Source organism: Nyctibius grandis, chromosome 2 (genome assembly GCF_013368605.1).
Source record: "Nyctibius grandis isolate bNycGra1 chromosome 2, bNycGra1.pri, whole genome shotgun sequence".
Lineage (NCBI taxonomy): Eukaryota > Metazoa > Chordata > Aves > Nyctibiiformes > Nyctibiidae > Nyctibius > Nyctibius grandis.
Window position 1 is genome coordinate 67,255,589 of NC_090659.1, and position 15,085 is coordinate 67,270,673.

Consider the following 15,085-nt stretch of genomic DNA (forward strand, 5'->3'; position numbering starts at 1 on the left):
TTGCGTTGAATCTTTATAGTAAAAAATACACACACAAACATATATATGCATGCAATATTTGCAATATATGCAATAAGCTGAAATTTATGTATATATGTCTTCTTTCCTCCCCTTAGATGATATCAGTAGAAAGAGTAATGGAATACACAGAACTTGAAAAAGAAGCTCCTTGGGAGACCAACAAGCACCCACCGCCAGAATGGCCAAGCCAAGGAATGATAGCATTTGAAAATGTTAACTTCACTTACAGTCTAGATGGACCTTTGGTGTTAAGACATTTGTCTGTTTTAATTAAACCAAAAGAAAAGGTATGTATGTGGCTGTCTTTGGCCATTCATAGAAATTAAACAATGATGATAAGTTGACAAGAAGCTATGTGATAAAAATACATTAAAAAATATGTGGATGTTAGGAAATTAGTAAGTGTTCTTTTAAAAAATAAGCCTTAGTCATATTAAATAGCAAAAATTGGAGCCTATTCATTTCCTGTAAATGTAGCATAAATGTGTCTGGGAACATGACATTTCTGTCTGTCAAAACAAAGGTTTAAATATATTCAGTAATTTTCTGATAAAATTTGGGTTTCATCAGAAAGTGGCAGACATTCAAAATACAGACTAAGCCCAAAATGTTTGTTCAAATCCAAAGCAAATGGAGCTGCCTTAGGAAACTGGGGATTCGGTAGAGGGAACGTAAATGGAACAAAGGGTATCAGCGCACAAGGTGAGCAGCGACAATTGAAAATAAGGAATGTACACACTCTTGCAGAGAGCCCCAAATGCAAGAGAGAAGAAAGAAATAGAAATCAGTTGCGTAAGTTTAGAAATGGGGATTTTATTTCAGTTCCTTTCTGCTACCAATCCAATTAACTGTTGCCATTAATTAGACTGGTAGCCAAAAGAAGCATAGAAATAAAACTCTTCCTCCTCTGCAAATTTGACTCTTCCTCCCCCAATTTTGTCACCATTCCAATTGAAAGAGTGCTGCAGGGAAGGTCTCCCCCAGAGACAAAATTAAATTAGAGCCCTGCAGTGTTAATTTGTGCTTTGCTACACTTCAAATGCACATATACTTTTTTGATTAGGATATCTTCCTTAGGAGGCTGGTTCAACTCTCTACAATCATTGCCCTGGCCTCATTTGTAACATACTTTTCCATTCAGTCCCAAACTGGTTTTGTTGCTCAAGTGGACCTTTTTAATAACATGCATGTCACCAGATTTCAACCTAACTTTGCTGCATGGAGATGATCTCATGGAATTGGGTATGGATGAGTTAAAAATTGTGTTTAAGAAGAAGAGCAAAAGGGGTGTTTGTCTACTCTCTGCTTTTCTTGCCCATGGGCCATCTCTTTAGCTGGTATATATCACTCCAATGTAATAGGAGACAAGAAGATTTACATTTCCCAGTGAGAAACAGAAATAAAATAAAATAAAAAACGGAAGCAAGAGATATTAGCAGTGCATGATTCAGTCCTTGGTGGGGGCAGGAGAGGGCGGGATGACTGGGGGTATTTATTTTTGCTGAGTGGTTATGCTGTGATTTTGTCATCCTGAAGTGAATTTGCCCAACTTGAAACTATTGCCAAGAACCTCATGTATGTTTTCTGTGATGTTTTGCATAATACTGCAGTAGACTGTCACTGTGTAAAATAACTCTCCCAAGCATCTGTGCCCCTTATATTGGTTTTAATTATGGAAAAGCGTCTCTTCAGAACCAGGTTTCCAGATCTGCCAGGGATTCTGCCCGTGTGGCTGTCAGTGAGAGCTCTTACGCCTTCTCATACCCCTGGCTTGTACAAACTTCTGGTGGCTGCGGTGCCACTGGCAGGATGAATGAGTTTAAACTTCTGCTGTGCTTGTAGGCTTTTTTTTTATGGCCACCCCAGCACTCAGTTTGGGAAGCTGTAGGTACAGTAAGAATGGAGGAGATGATTACTAGCAGATCACTCATAGGTTAGGGTCCCTTGTGATCTGCTTGTTTCAACATTCAGTATTTGAATTCAGCAGGCTAGGAGGGACCCTCTGTTTTAACATCTTTGCTGAAGTCGCAGAGTCTGCCAGAGATGGACCAGGGAGTGCTCCGGTAAGGAGCTCTGCCAGCATCTGGCTGTGATTAACCTCTTCAGCTACTACAGCTGCAGCACGAGAAGGTTAGCACATGCAGCCATGGTTTTTAAACACCACTGTCTTTGTTTTAGGGTGCTTATGAATGCTTATTGGCTAATATATTGTTAAATGCACCCTGTCCCGACAGATCCTAAATCTCAGGGTATGCTTACATGAAAAAGTCAGGAGGGTGAGGGTCTAGATTTACAGCATGGCAGCTGTTGGCATAAATACTCTCACACGAAAGGGAGGTAGCCTGAGGGATAACAAAGACACGGGCAGTTTCAGTGGAGCAGCTGACATGCTGTAAATCTCACTCTCATTTTTTATGCAGCTCTACTTTGAAGTATGAGTGACGCTTGAGTAACGATGAGCCCAGCGTAGCAGGTGTATTCCTGTGTATGCACATGGCTTGCGTCAGGCAACAAAATCCTGGCCGTATGATTCCTGTTAGGTGGCTGGGACTCCCGTTTGCAGACTCTCGCTGTGTTTGCACTGGCTCTGAACATGGCCCTCTGAAGAATACAATGTATTAAAAAAAAAAAAAGAAAGAAAGAAAAGTGTATATTGAGAGCTGTTTCAAATTCATTTCAATTTTCAACAGCTTGTAGTCAATTGGACCAAAGATACAAATAGATTCCTCTAAATACTGAAGAGCATAGTCCTTTCATTTGATGCCAAACTGAAAGTGGGATTTTGACAATATGCAGAGCAGCTGCATTTTTATTTTAAGTATCAATGTATTTTTTTCTTTTTTCTTTATATCCTTAATACAATACTTTATATCGCTGACATTTACAGAGAAACAATTGAACTTTTGTTCTCACAACTCTGGGTGTCTGTGTTCTCCATTCAACATTTTCTTTCTGAGCAGTAGTGTAACTGTTTGGAACTATTTTTCCTCTGTTTCACAGAATCACAGAATGTTAGGGATTGGAAGGGACCTCGAAAGATCATCTAGTCCAATCCCCCTGCCGGGGCAGGATTACCTAGACCATATCACACAGGAACGCGTCCAGGCGGGTTTTGAATGTCTCCAGAGAAGGAGACTCCACAACCTCTCTGGGCAGCCTGTTCCAGTGTTCAGTCACCCTCACCGTAAAGAAGTTTTTCCTCAAATTTAAGTGGAACCTCCTGTGTTCCAGCTTGCACCCATTGCCCCTTGTCCTGTCAAGGGATGTCACTGAGAAGAGCCTGGCTCCATCCTCATGACACTTGCCCTTTACATATTTATAAACATTAATGAGGTCACCCCTCAGTCTCCTCTTCTCCAAGCTAAAGAGACCCAGCTCCCTCAGCCTCTCCTCATAAGGGAGATGTTCCACTCCCTTAATCATCTTCGTGGCTCTGCGCTGGACTCTCTCTAGCAGTTCCCTGTCCTTCTTGAACTGAGGGGCCCAGAACTGGACACAATACTCCAGATGCGGCCTCACCAGGGCAGAGTAGAGGGGGAGGAGAACCTCTCTCGACCTACTAACCACACCCCTTCTAATACACCCCAGGATGCCATTGGCCTTCTTGGCCACAAGGGCACATTGCTGGCTCATGGTCATCCTGCTGTCCACTAGGACCCCCAGGTCCCTTTCCCCTACGCTGCTCTCCAACAGCTCTGTCCCCAACTTGTACTGGTACATGGGGTTGTTCTTGCCCAGATGCAGGACTCTACACTTGCCCTTGTTATATTTCATTAAATTTCTCCCTGCCCAACTCTCCAGCCTGTCCAGATCTCTCTGAATGGCTGCGCAGCCTTCCGGTGCGTCAGCCACTCCTCCCAGTTTTGTGTCATCAGCGAACTTGTTGACAGTGCACTCTAATCCCTCATCCAAGTCATTAATGAATATATTGAATAGAACTGGTCCCAGAACCGACCCTTGCGGGACTCCGCTAGACACAGACCTCCAACTGGACTCTGTCCCGCTGACCACTACTCTCTGGCTTCTTTCCTTCAGCCAGTTCACAATCCACCTCACTACCCGATCATCCAGACCACACTTCCCCAGTTTAGCTGCGAGGATGCTGTGGGAGACCGTGTCAAACGCTTTACTGAATTCGACATAGACCACATCCACAGCTTTACCATCATCTATCCACCGGGTTACGTCCTCATAAAAGGCTATCAAGTTGGTTGAGCATGACTTCCCGTTGGTGAAGCCATGCTGAGTGCCCCTAATGATCCCCCTATCCTTGATGTGCCTAGAGACAGCACCAAGAACAAGTTGTTCCATCACCTTTCTGGGGATGGAGGTGAGGCTGACCGGTCTATAGTTCCCCGGGTCCTCCTTCTTGCCCTTTTTGAAGACTGGAGTGACATTCGCTTTCCTCCAGTCCTCAGGCACCTCTCCCGTTGCCCACGACTTAGCAAAGATGACGGAGAGTGGCCTAGCAATGACTTCCGCCAGCTCCCTCAGCACCCGCGGGTGCATCCCATCAGGACCCATGGATTTATGGACGTCCAGGTTGCTTAATTGGTCCCTGACCCAGCCCTCATCAACCAAGACAGATTCCTCCTCTATCCTGACTTCTTCTGGGGCCTCAGGGGTCCGGGGCTCCTCAGGACAGCCTCCAACAGTATAGACAGAGGCAAAGAAGGCATTCAGTAACTCCGCCTTCTTTTTATCCTCTGTCTCCAGGACCCCCACCTCATTCATCAGTGGGCCTACATTGCCTCTAGTGTTGGCTTTACCTGCAATGTATTTGAAGAAGCCCTTTCTGTTGTCCATGACCTCTCTTGCAAGGTTTAATTCCAAGGAGGCCTTAGCTTTCCTAGTTGCCTCCCTACATCCTCTGACAACAGACTTATATTCCTCCCAAGTGGCCAGCCCCTCCTTCCACGATCTGTACACCCTCTTCTTCCACTTGAGTTTGCCCAGCAGTTCCCTGTTCAACCATGCAGGTCTCCTGGTACCCTTCCTTGACTTCCTACCTGTTGGGATGCTCTGATCTTGAGCACGGAAGAAGCAGTCCTTGAATGCTAACCAACTATCTTGGGCCCCCTTACCTTCTAGTACCCTGTCCCGTGGGATTTCCCCTAGCAATTGCTTGAAAAGGCCAAAGTTGGCCCTCCTGAAGTTCAGGGTTGTGATTCTGCTAGCTATTCTGTTCCTGCCACATGAGATCCTGAACTCTACCATCTCATGGTCACTACAACCAAGGCTGCCCTCAACCTTTACCTCTTCAACCAGAGCCTCCTTGTTAGTGAGGATAAGATCCAGCAGCGCTCCTCTCCTAGTTGGCTCATCCACCATTTGCATCAGAAAGTTATCATCAACGCACTGGAGGAACCTCCTGGACTGGGGATGGCTGGCTGAGTAGGCCTCCCAGCAAATATCAGGGTAGTTGAAATCCCCCACAACAACCAGGCCCTGTAATTGCGAGACTGCTCTCAGCTGCCTGTAGAAGGCCTCATCACCGTCCTCATCCTGATCCGGTGGCCTGTAATAGACACCCACAACAGTATCACCCCTGCCAGCCTGCCCCTTAATTCGCACCCACAAACTCTCAACTCGCTCCTGATCCGCCTCTGGACAGAACTCAATACATTCTAGCTGCTCACTCACATAAAGAGCAACTCCACCACCTCTCCTTAGCGGCCTGTCTTTCCTGAACAGGACATAGCCATCCATGACCACATTCCAGTCATGCGAGGCGTCCCACCAAGTCTCTGTAATTGCCACTAGATCATAGCCCCCCAACCGAACACGGATTTCTAACTTCTCCTGTTTATTCCCCATGCTGCGTGCATTGGTGTACAGGCATTTCAGGGAGCGAGCTGGGCACACCGATTTCACCCCAGGGGGATGGGAGGCCTCCTGGTCTACCTCAACACTAGAGCGTTGCCCCAGTGGTGCAAGCCCAGCTACTACCCCATCCCCCTTCAAATCTAGTTTAAAGCTCTCCGAATGAGCCCTGCTAATTCCTGTCCCAGAACCCTTTTGCCCCTACGACATAAACCTTTCCCATGTATCACTGTCACACCTGTTGTCCTATAAAACCAGCCATTATCAAAGAACCCAAAGCCCTGCCTGTAGCACCAGTCTCGTAGCCAGGCGTTAATAGAGAGAATCCTACTGTTCCATCCCACGTCATCACCTGAAAATGGAAGGAGGGAGGAGAAAACAACTTGTGCCCCAGACTCTTTCACCAACCGTCCTAGGGCCTTGTAGTCTTTCTTCATCCCCCTCAGACTACGGGATGCAGCTTCTTCCCCACCTGTCTGGAAGATCAGCAGGGGGTAGTAGTCTGTGGCCTTCACCAGGTTGGGGAGTTGCCTGGTGATATCCCTGATTCGGGCTCCAGGCAGGCTGCAGACCTCCCTGTGATGGGAGTCAGCTCTGCATATTGGGCCCTCAGTTCCCTTTAGGAAGGAGTCTCCAACCACTAAAACTCTTCTCTTCTTCCTTGTGGAGGAGGTAGCTATACGCCTGTGTCAGGTTTTTCTGACTGTGGTGGGACCTCTGATATAGGTTGCCTCTCCACCACATCCCCATTGGACCGGCTGTATTCCACTAGGGCTTCATATCTATTGCTCAGAGGCACCTGTGGAGGCAAGGTAGGCAAGGAGGGCACTCGCCTTTTGCCACGGCCATAGACTTGCCTCCACTCACTCCTCTCCTCTAGGTTATCGTTTTCCACCTGAGAGGGGCAGAGTACAGGGGTCCCTCGATCCTGATACAATTTAGAATACTAGACATTTTATCATTTATTGTAACAGATTTGCTTAAATTAGGCTCTATCTTTAATAATAAGCACCATATAAATGTTGATTAGTTTATATATAATAGTACAATAATGAATTGTTGGATGAAATTGTTGAATCGGAAAATAGAGGTAGAAAATACCTTTTAGATTATGCAGTGTAAGTTGCTCCTTGTAGTGTACTTTTTTAGTGTTTTGTGTGTTTTTGATCAAATGCTTTGATCATTGGCCTTGTCTGAGCTTAGTGTCTCTGACTCTTAGAAAGTTTCTTCTTACTCTTCAATGTAATGTTTCATGTGCTTAATTTCATTCCAGCAGTCTCGGGCAGTGGGTAATTGCCCTCTGGTGTCTGTACGTATACTCATGAAGGTTTTCATGTTTCTTCCTCCCTTCTGCACCCCGATCACTTCGCCAGGGTATATTGTACACGTTTAATCCTCATAAATCCTTCCTCATCGAATCAGTACCTCCAACCCATATTAATTTTATGTTGCACTTCTCTGAACTCATTCCAGTGTGTTGATTTCTTTCTGGAAATGTGGCGATGAGAACTGAGTGCGGGAAATAACAAATCCTGCCAGATCAGATCTGCGTAGAGGGTTACTCCCATCACCTTCTCTGATACAATTGATTACTGTACATTGTTTTCTCTAAGAATCCTTTACCTGAAGACAACGTATTAAAAAAAAGTTTGCTATTCAAGTAGTATTTAATCACCACTAATTATACGTCTCCTGTCATTTATTAATGGGCCTACTTTCTCCCACGTGTTTGTTTCATATGAAATATTTGTAGATCTTAACCCTTTGTCGTTAAAGTTAGCAATCCCATATTTTGTGTTTTCTCTAACTCTTTTTTTTCTAAAAGCATTGTTTTTTCACATTGCATACAGCTTCTGATTTTTCTTTGGGAACATATAGAAGCCTGAATCACTGTGACTTTATTATTCACTCTTTCTCCTGTTTGGAAAGGAATTGCAGCTTGCTTACATGGCCTTGTAGCTTCCAGACTATGTCCTCTCTGTTGAAGCTGTCTGAAGCATGAATACAGTTTATAATCCTCCTGTTAGTTTTGGCTTTATTTTGGCTTTAGAGTTTGACTGCTTTAAAGTACTTCACCTTAGCCATGCCAACCAAAATCAGTCTTAGTTATTTAAAATGGGAATACTGCTCATACATTGTTCACAAAATGCTTTATGGGAGTCCTTTTTTGGATTGAGAAGTAGGAGCATGCCTGAAATGATTTGCCTAACATCACCCAACAAACCAGCTCTAGTATAAAAATTAGCAGCCTTGAATCACGTCACTCTCTACACCGAGCCACTTTATCTTGTTTACACAATAAAATACCACACATTAAGGGAAAATCTTTCACCTTTGAATATGATCCAAGAAATTGTTGGATATCCAAATGTCACTTGAATCTGAACTGATTTGAGAGGAGGTTTTTTCCTTTTGAAAAAATGTTAATTATAAAGAAGTTTTATTTGGTGCTTGTTCTAGTATAAATCTTGTGATGTTGTAAAACTGCTGCTTGACATATTAATTTATCCTGAAAAGCTCATGGTTTAATTGTACAAGCTTGACTTGCTCTGTAGGTTGGAATAGTGGGAAGAACTGGAGCTGGGAAGAGCTCTCTGATAGCAGCCCTCTTTCGCATGGCGGAACCCGAAGGAAAGATTTGGATTGATAAGTACTTGACATCAGAGCTAGGACTGCATGACTTGCGGAAGAAAATTTCAATTATACCTCAGGTAAGAGAGTGACTTGGTCTGCTGTAAACATTGTTTCAATGTAATGCCCTAGTATTTAAAATGCATTGCCAGAGTGTGTTCCCCCTACACCCCTATATGGAGTAGGCATAGAAACTTTAGTGACGCGTTATTCTTACTTGAATAAAGTCTTGATATTTTAAGATAAATAGAATCAACTTTGGGGGCTGGAGGATTTTCTTTCTAGTTTTGTACTCTGTCTTTTCCTCCAGAATACTCGTGAGTAGGTGTTAGCAGTTTGCGGTCATCCTATAGTCTGGGAAAGAGCAGAGAAAATCTGATGGGAATATACCAAGCTTCAACAGTCCCCTGAAATCAGTTGGTCCTTTAGCAGCAATTCCTGACTGATGTGTTGCCTGAACCTTCCCTGGTGGGGGACCACTTTCACCTCTCTGGTCACCCCTATACAAACTGACTGAGGCTAGATCTAGAAAGAGCAAATGTGCCAACTAGAAGTGAGTTCCCAGCCGTTCCATTATTTGGAGAAGGCTGGACAGGAGGAAACCAGGGGAGTGGCCAAAAGAGTGGGCCATTATGACCCATAAACAAAAATTTGGTGAGCTTTAGAAGCTGAATGCAGGAAAGGCTGCAACACAGGAAAAAAAAACTAAGATAGTGTTGGGAATAGCCTCATCTCTGGTGATGGGGCGGAAGAAAGGATGTTCCAAGAAGTCCAGTAGGTCACAGGTCTTCTCTTCTATGGTCTTACTTTCAAATGAGACATTGAATCAGAGAAGGGTTATGTATAACCTCAAAAATTCTTCAAGGAAGAGCCTGTGCAGTTTACCATGTTTCACAAGAGCTCTGATGTCTTCCATGATCAAATTTGCTCTTCACTGGAGAGGGAGGAAGAGGGAAAAGCTCATATGCTGCAAATGCAAATTCATGTTTTTGGCAAATAGTTCATCTGGGATGTTCTAGCAGGTAGATAGAACAGTAGGCTGGAAAACAGAGGCATTTGTTTGCCATGTTTATCATTAATGCTCAGATCTCTGTATTTTATTACAGAAGCTGTATTTAGAGTCCGTCCACCATCTTTGTGCCTGAATGTTTGCTAGCCTGTTGGCAGGATGGCATTCAGAGTGTGTTACTTTCTTTAAACTGAGCATCTGATAAAAATGGTAACGAACAGTGGTTCTAAGTCTCTCTTGGTTACCTGCTTTCCCCGCCCCCCCCCCCCCCCCAAAAAAAATAGGAGTCAGAGAAAAGAAGCAGGTATGCTATTATTTTTTTTTTGAAAAAAAAAAGATACTCCTTCAGCAATTGGATTGTTGCCTAATGCAGGGCGTCTTTTGTTTCTGTATGCTAAAGGCTTTGTTATTGCACAGTGGAGGTACTCACTGGAAGTAATCATCTTAAGTTCTATTTTTTTGTTTGTGTTCAGCGTTCTTTTCTCCTGAAAGTAGATGATCATCAGTTCATTCAAGGTCTGCAGCTTTTTCAAAGCCTTGCCCGTAGCTATTGCGGGTGATTTCTATCTTTGGAAGAATTCAACCCAGTTGAATAAAATAGAGTACTGAGACAGGAAAACTGCTGGTCAAATATGGTTTCTACATGTTGAGTGATGCAGGTGCTCAAAGTTCACTGCATTGAATTATACATGGGGGTTTTTCATACATTGCTCTATTTGACATGGTTGTAAAACTATTTTAATCCAGTTGAATTCGGTGACTTTTATCAAGTTTATATGATAGGGTTTTCATCGTGGTCCCAAAGGGTTTTAAGTGTCCAAAGGCTAGCAGGTAGCATTTCTTTTCCACATAAGGGAAGACTTCTTTCTGCTAAAAATATGCAAAACTCTGAGATATGGTGGTAGTGAGAAGAAGAGGAGGGTTTGGAATAAGGTTTATACTATAGTAAACTGAGTGGTAGGCATTGTCTTGCACTGTGTTAAGAATAGTGTCAATAATAGAAGTAGTAATTTAACATCAGGTAGTTATTTTGCATCAAGTATCTTCATAATTATGTGGGAAGCTAAGAAACCAGAGGGAGAGATGCTTATTAAAATTATAACATCAAACATGCTAAACAGAACCATTCCTAGAGAGTGATGAGGCAAGGCTGAAGTTTTCTTATATGTAAGTTAACATACCTACCTGGAGAAATAAAAATGTGCTTATGCTTCTGATTGTTTGCTTGGATGGAGCTGTGTGAAGGTTGTGTTTGTAAATCTTTTCTATGCAAATGTTGTCTGCCTCCCTGACTGCAAGCATTTTTACAACAATTATTTACGGCTTGGTCTTATTACTTCCCTCTCATAAACCAGACTATTTTAAATAATAATCTCTGTCAGAAATGATAATGAAAAAATATCCTTATCTTCTGTTGCAGTACATGTCTATTGTTACGACTTTTATAATAGTTATGAACACTTTATAAATTCAGCCTCTTATTTTGCCAATCTGTAAAAATGAATTGAAAAGGAAAATAAACGTAACAATACCTCCAAAACACACCAAATGGTATATTAAAATACGTATTGTTAAACAAATTGCTTTCTAGGTGTTTTTGAAGAAAAATGTTATTTAACCTGTTAACGTTTTTATTAAATCCTTTTGTTCATTCAACAGGTTTTTAGGGACATGTTTTGCCTAATGCAACAGATGCTTTCAAATAATTGGCATGTTATGTCAAGAAATGCATATGTTCTTTTACATTGCTTGTGGCATGTTCTGTCTTTGTTAATCCTTTTATACCACTCAGAGTGGTTTAGAAATGAAGACACAATGAAAAGGTTAAGGTCTAAATTCTGTTCTGATTTGCTGCAGCCCTTTGGAGCCAGGCATAACTTGGGTTAGATGGGGAGTAAGTCACGACAGAGGTTAATCTTGGAGTAAGCTGAAGTTATCCGATGTAAGTTTAGACTTTATCTCCTAGAGGAGAAAAAAAGAAAACATTTTGCATAAGATTTCTCCGATTTAAAGAAGACTGACAACATGATGAATGGTCTCCATTTATAATTAGCACCATTACAGCTTTTGACTTGTTGTTGTCTTTATGTGTGGTGTTAGGAGGAGTTTAGCCCTAAAGTCGTGTCAGTGCATGACTCTCAGGTTGGCAACTCACATTAGTGAGTACTGATCTGTTGCTTAAGGAGTCCTGGACCAAAAGTCATCTTCCCGCTTCTCAAACACTGCATTTTCCAGTGCGAGTTGATTTGTGCCAGTTTGATTAATGATCAGTTGTTGGTCTGATGGGGAACTAAAGTAGAACAAAACTTGCTTCGACCACAGGTAAATCCACATTGGTAGCTGAATGGGAGAAGGTACTGATTTGACTCCCTGGTGTATTTTGGGTTAGAGCTTTGCCCAGCAGTGCTCCAGTTCTGAGTAAGTTTGCTTTGATGCTGTGGCAGTATAGATTAACTTCTATGTGTATAGGTTTAAACATTGTGTTGAAATGGTGAAAGCTGTTCCTCTTGGGCTCTGTTGGTAAAATTGAAGGGCTTTTATGGTATGAAATGAAAAAAAAAACCCACAACCAAACAGAGAAGGAAAACCAGAAAGGCATTGTGAGCTCTTTGATTCCTCTCTGGTTTATGTACTTCAAAAACAAATTTTCAAAACTACCCAAAAGTAATTGAGGAGTGTGAACTCATTGACGGTGGTAGTTGCTGGTTTTCATTAACAATACCAGGAGGATAGCAATGATTTCATGTAAGTATATATATATAGCTTGTGGCATTAAAACAGTGGCATGTAAATGCTGGTTTGAGTACTGACATAACTGTGTACAGCAATTTGCAAACAGACCTGTCCTGTTTGGTAAATTATCTTCATACAGACTGGTTGAACACTTGCCTTTCCTGCCCCCCAGCTTTAAGTGTGCTATTGTGAAATATTCCTTTGCATTTCATAAAAGATAGCTTGTGGTTGGATATTTCTGTGTTATTGTTGATATAGGTTAGTTCTGATTCTTATTAAATCACCTATTGCAATATAAAACCTGTGTTTATAATGGAATGCTGATTTTACTGGGTTTTAGGAGCCTGTTTTATTTGCTGGAACTATGAGGAAAAACTTAGATCCTTTCAATGAATACACCGATGAGGAGCTGTGGAATGCCTTGGAAGAGGTGACTTATTAAATCTAACAGTGTGCATCTGATATTTACGAGCCAAATAACACTATAGTGCTTGTGTGCATTAAGTTTTAGATGTTTTCATCAGGTTTGATAGGGGCATAGCTGTTGATGAAAGAAGGTAGACAGTTGTGTACATGTTTGTATATGTGTGCATTTGTGCATGTGTGTGTAGACATGTATATTATAAAAGTCTTATGAAAAAATTATCCTTTGGGATGATGCTTTGGTTACGTTTTGATTCATATCTCAGTTTTAATGAACATTAATAGATTCTTAACAATGTGCTTTAATGTTTTTAGAATTCTAATAACTGACACACTGAGTAATCCAACTTGGCACGTACTCATTTTGTGTCAGAATATAAAAGGTAAACCTTGCATACTTATTGTTGTGTCATCAGACACACAATAGCTGATTTAAAAGGGAGTTACTCATCCTACAATATGTTGACATGTCAACAGGTGCAACTGAAGGAGGCTGTGGAGGATCTACCTAATAAAATGGAGACGCAGCTGGCAGAATCTGGGTCTAATTTTAGTGTTGGTCAGAGACAGCTGGTGTGTCTTGCCAGAGCGGTTCTAAAAAAAAATCGGATCCTTATCATCGATGAAGCAACAGCAAATGTGGACCCAAGGTAAAAACAAAATTTGCCATGTTAAGATGGAACTGTTTTTTCTTTTAATATGATCATCCGTACTGTAGAGATGAACTTAAATACTTCGTATTTCTTGTAGTTTGTGTTGCTCTTTTATGTTTTCCATGATAGCATCATAATTGTCTATTCAAAATGGGACGTTTGAGCTTTGGATGCACAGCAGATGATATAAATTAAGTGCGCAAAATACCCCTAATTTCAGTGCGTTCCGTAGAGTAGGAAAATTAATATTCAAAGATTATTTGTCCTGCAGCCATAGACAAGAAGATGAGAGCCTCCTTGGAAATGCCCATCAGTTACATCAGAATAGCCATGAAACAAGTTAGTTCTGTTGATTTCAGGACAAAATGTCTCTTATAAATAAATAAATAAATAAATCTTCACCCCAAAACCCCCAAAACTAGAAAGGTGAAAAATGGTTGTAAGCAAAACCAGATACTTCTGGTTATGAGATACTATCCCTTCAGATGGTTCAGATGCTGGTGTAATAAATCACAAATAAAATGGAGGGGGGAGCTGTCCTAAACACCCCAGGAATTGCAAAACAGATTTGGAGATGTTTAAAGGTACAGGAGGGACTGATTTATCATTCATTATTTTGTCTTGTATAACTCAGGCTGGCAGAACGTTCCTGAATTCATTCTTGTTTGAACTAGAGTGTACTTCTAGAAGAACATCCAACCTCAATAGAAAAAAAAATTCAATGACAACCCTTGTTAAACTGTTCCAATAGCTAAGTACTCCCACTGTTAATTTTTGAAACTTTTGAAACGCTGGTGGAAATATTTTGGAAACAATGCTGCAAACGTACTGCATCAATTAGTCTGAGCTGAATATATAGTTCCAACAAAGTATGGCTTGAGGGAGAACTCAAAGTCCAAAGAGGACAATAACACAGCAAGTCCCTCAAACAGATGTATTAAGGATTTTGTATGTCATCTGGGCGTGACTCATTTTTATAACATCTTCTTGGGGGAGAAGTGGTGCCACTAGGGTAGCTTTGCAGTTCAGCTGACAGTGTATTTCTAAAACCTTTAGAGAAGTGCATTCCCTTCCCAGAGGTTCTCTCTCTCTTTTTTTTTTTTTCCCCTCTTTTGACTATTAGTTTATTTTTGGCTGAGCTCTGATAGATTAACTGTGATTAATCATAGCTGTGGAAATTTAATACCATCTTACTCATCCTCCCTATTTTGGCATCTCACATGTGTGTGTTCTCAACTTACACTATCCATTTAATTGATCTTGATTAACGTGTGCTGCAATATATATTATAATAAGGTAAATGTTTGTATCAACTCTAGGCATAACAATACAAATAATAACTTGGAACGTCTTCTTTGAATTCAGTTTGCATTACAGTCATTATTACCTTTTCCTTAATGTGTTGCTGTAACTAGAGCCCAGTATTTTTCAGCTGCGCAATCTGATAGGATGCTCATCAGGAAATGCTGATGTTGGTTGCTTAACTGAGCAGTTAGGGAGGCATTTTTGGCATGTAAGGAAAACCTCCTCCTCTTCTGATGCACGACCCCCACACCTGGCATCCTTGTCTCTAGCCTGGCGGCAAGCACACATCGATCAAGCACCTGGGAAAGGAAACCATGGAGAGCTGCCGCCAGCTCTGCAGATATTTCTTTTTTTGGTTTTCTTGCTCTTGATCTCTTTGTCTCAATCACTGCTGCAACCGTGTCACTTCTCCAGTTCAACCTGGAAGCAAATGTGAGAAGGCAGGGTTTGGGGGTAGGAGGAGAAGGAAGTGTTAGGTGGCATGAGG

The 15,085-nt window shown here is 41.8% G+C and overlaps 1 protein-coding gene across 4 annotated transcripts in view; it reads left to right on the plus strand.

Moving 5' to 3' along the window:
- The window catches only part of ABCC4 (ATP binding cassette subfamily C member 4 (PEL blood group)), a 161,062-nt gene that overhangs the window by 114,673 nt on the left and 31,304 nt on the right, over positions 1–15,085 (plus strand). For all 4 annotated transcript variants that reach the window (XM_068425444.1, XM_068425445.1, XM_068425447.1 and 1 more), the window contains 4 exons: positions 117–308; positions 8,400–8,555; positions 12,558–12,647; positions 13,118–13,290. In XM_068425444.1, coding sequence (XP_068281545.1) covers positions 117–308; positions 8,400–8,555; positions 12,558–12,647; positions 13,118–13,290 — 611 coding nt within the window. The remainder of the gene's footprint in view (positions 1–116; positions 309–8,399; positions 8,556–12,557; positions 12,648–13,117; positions 13,291–15,085) is intronic.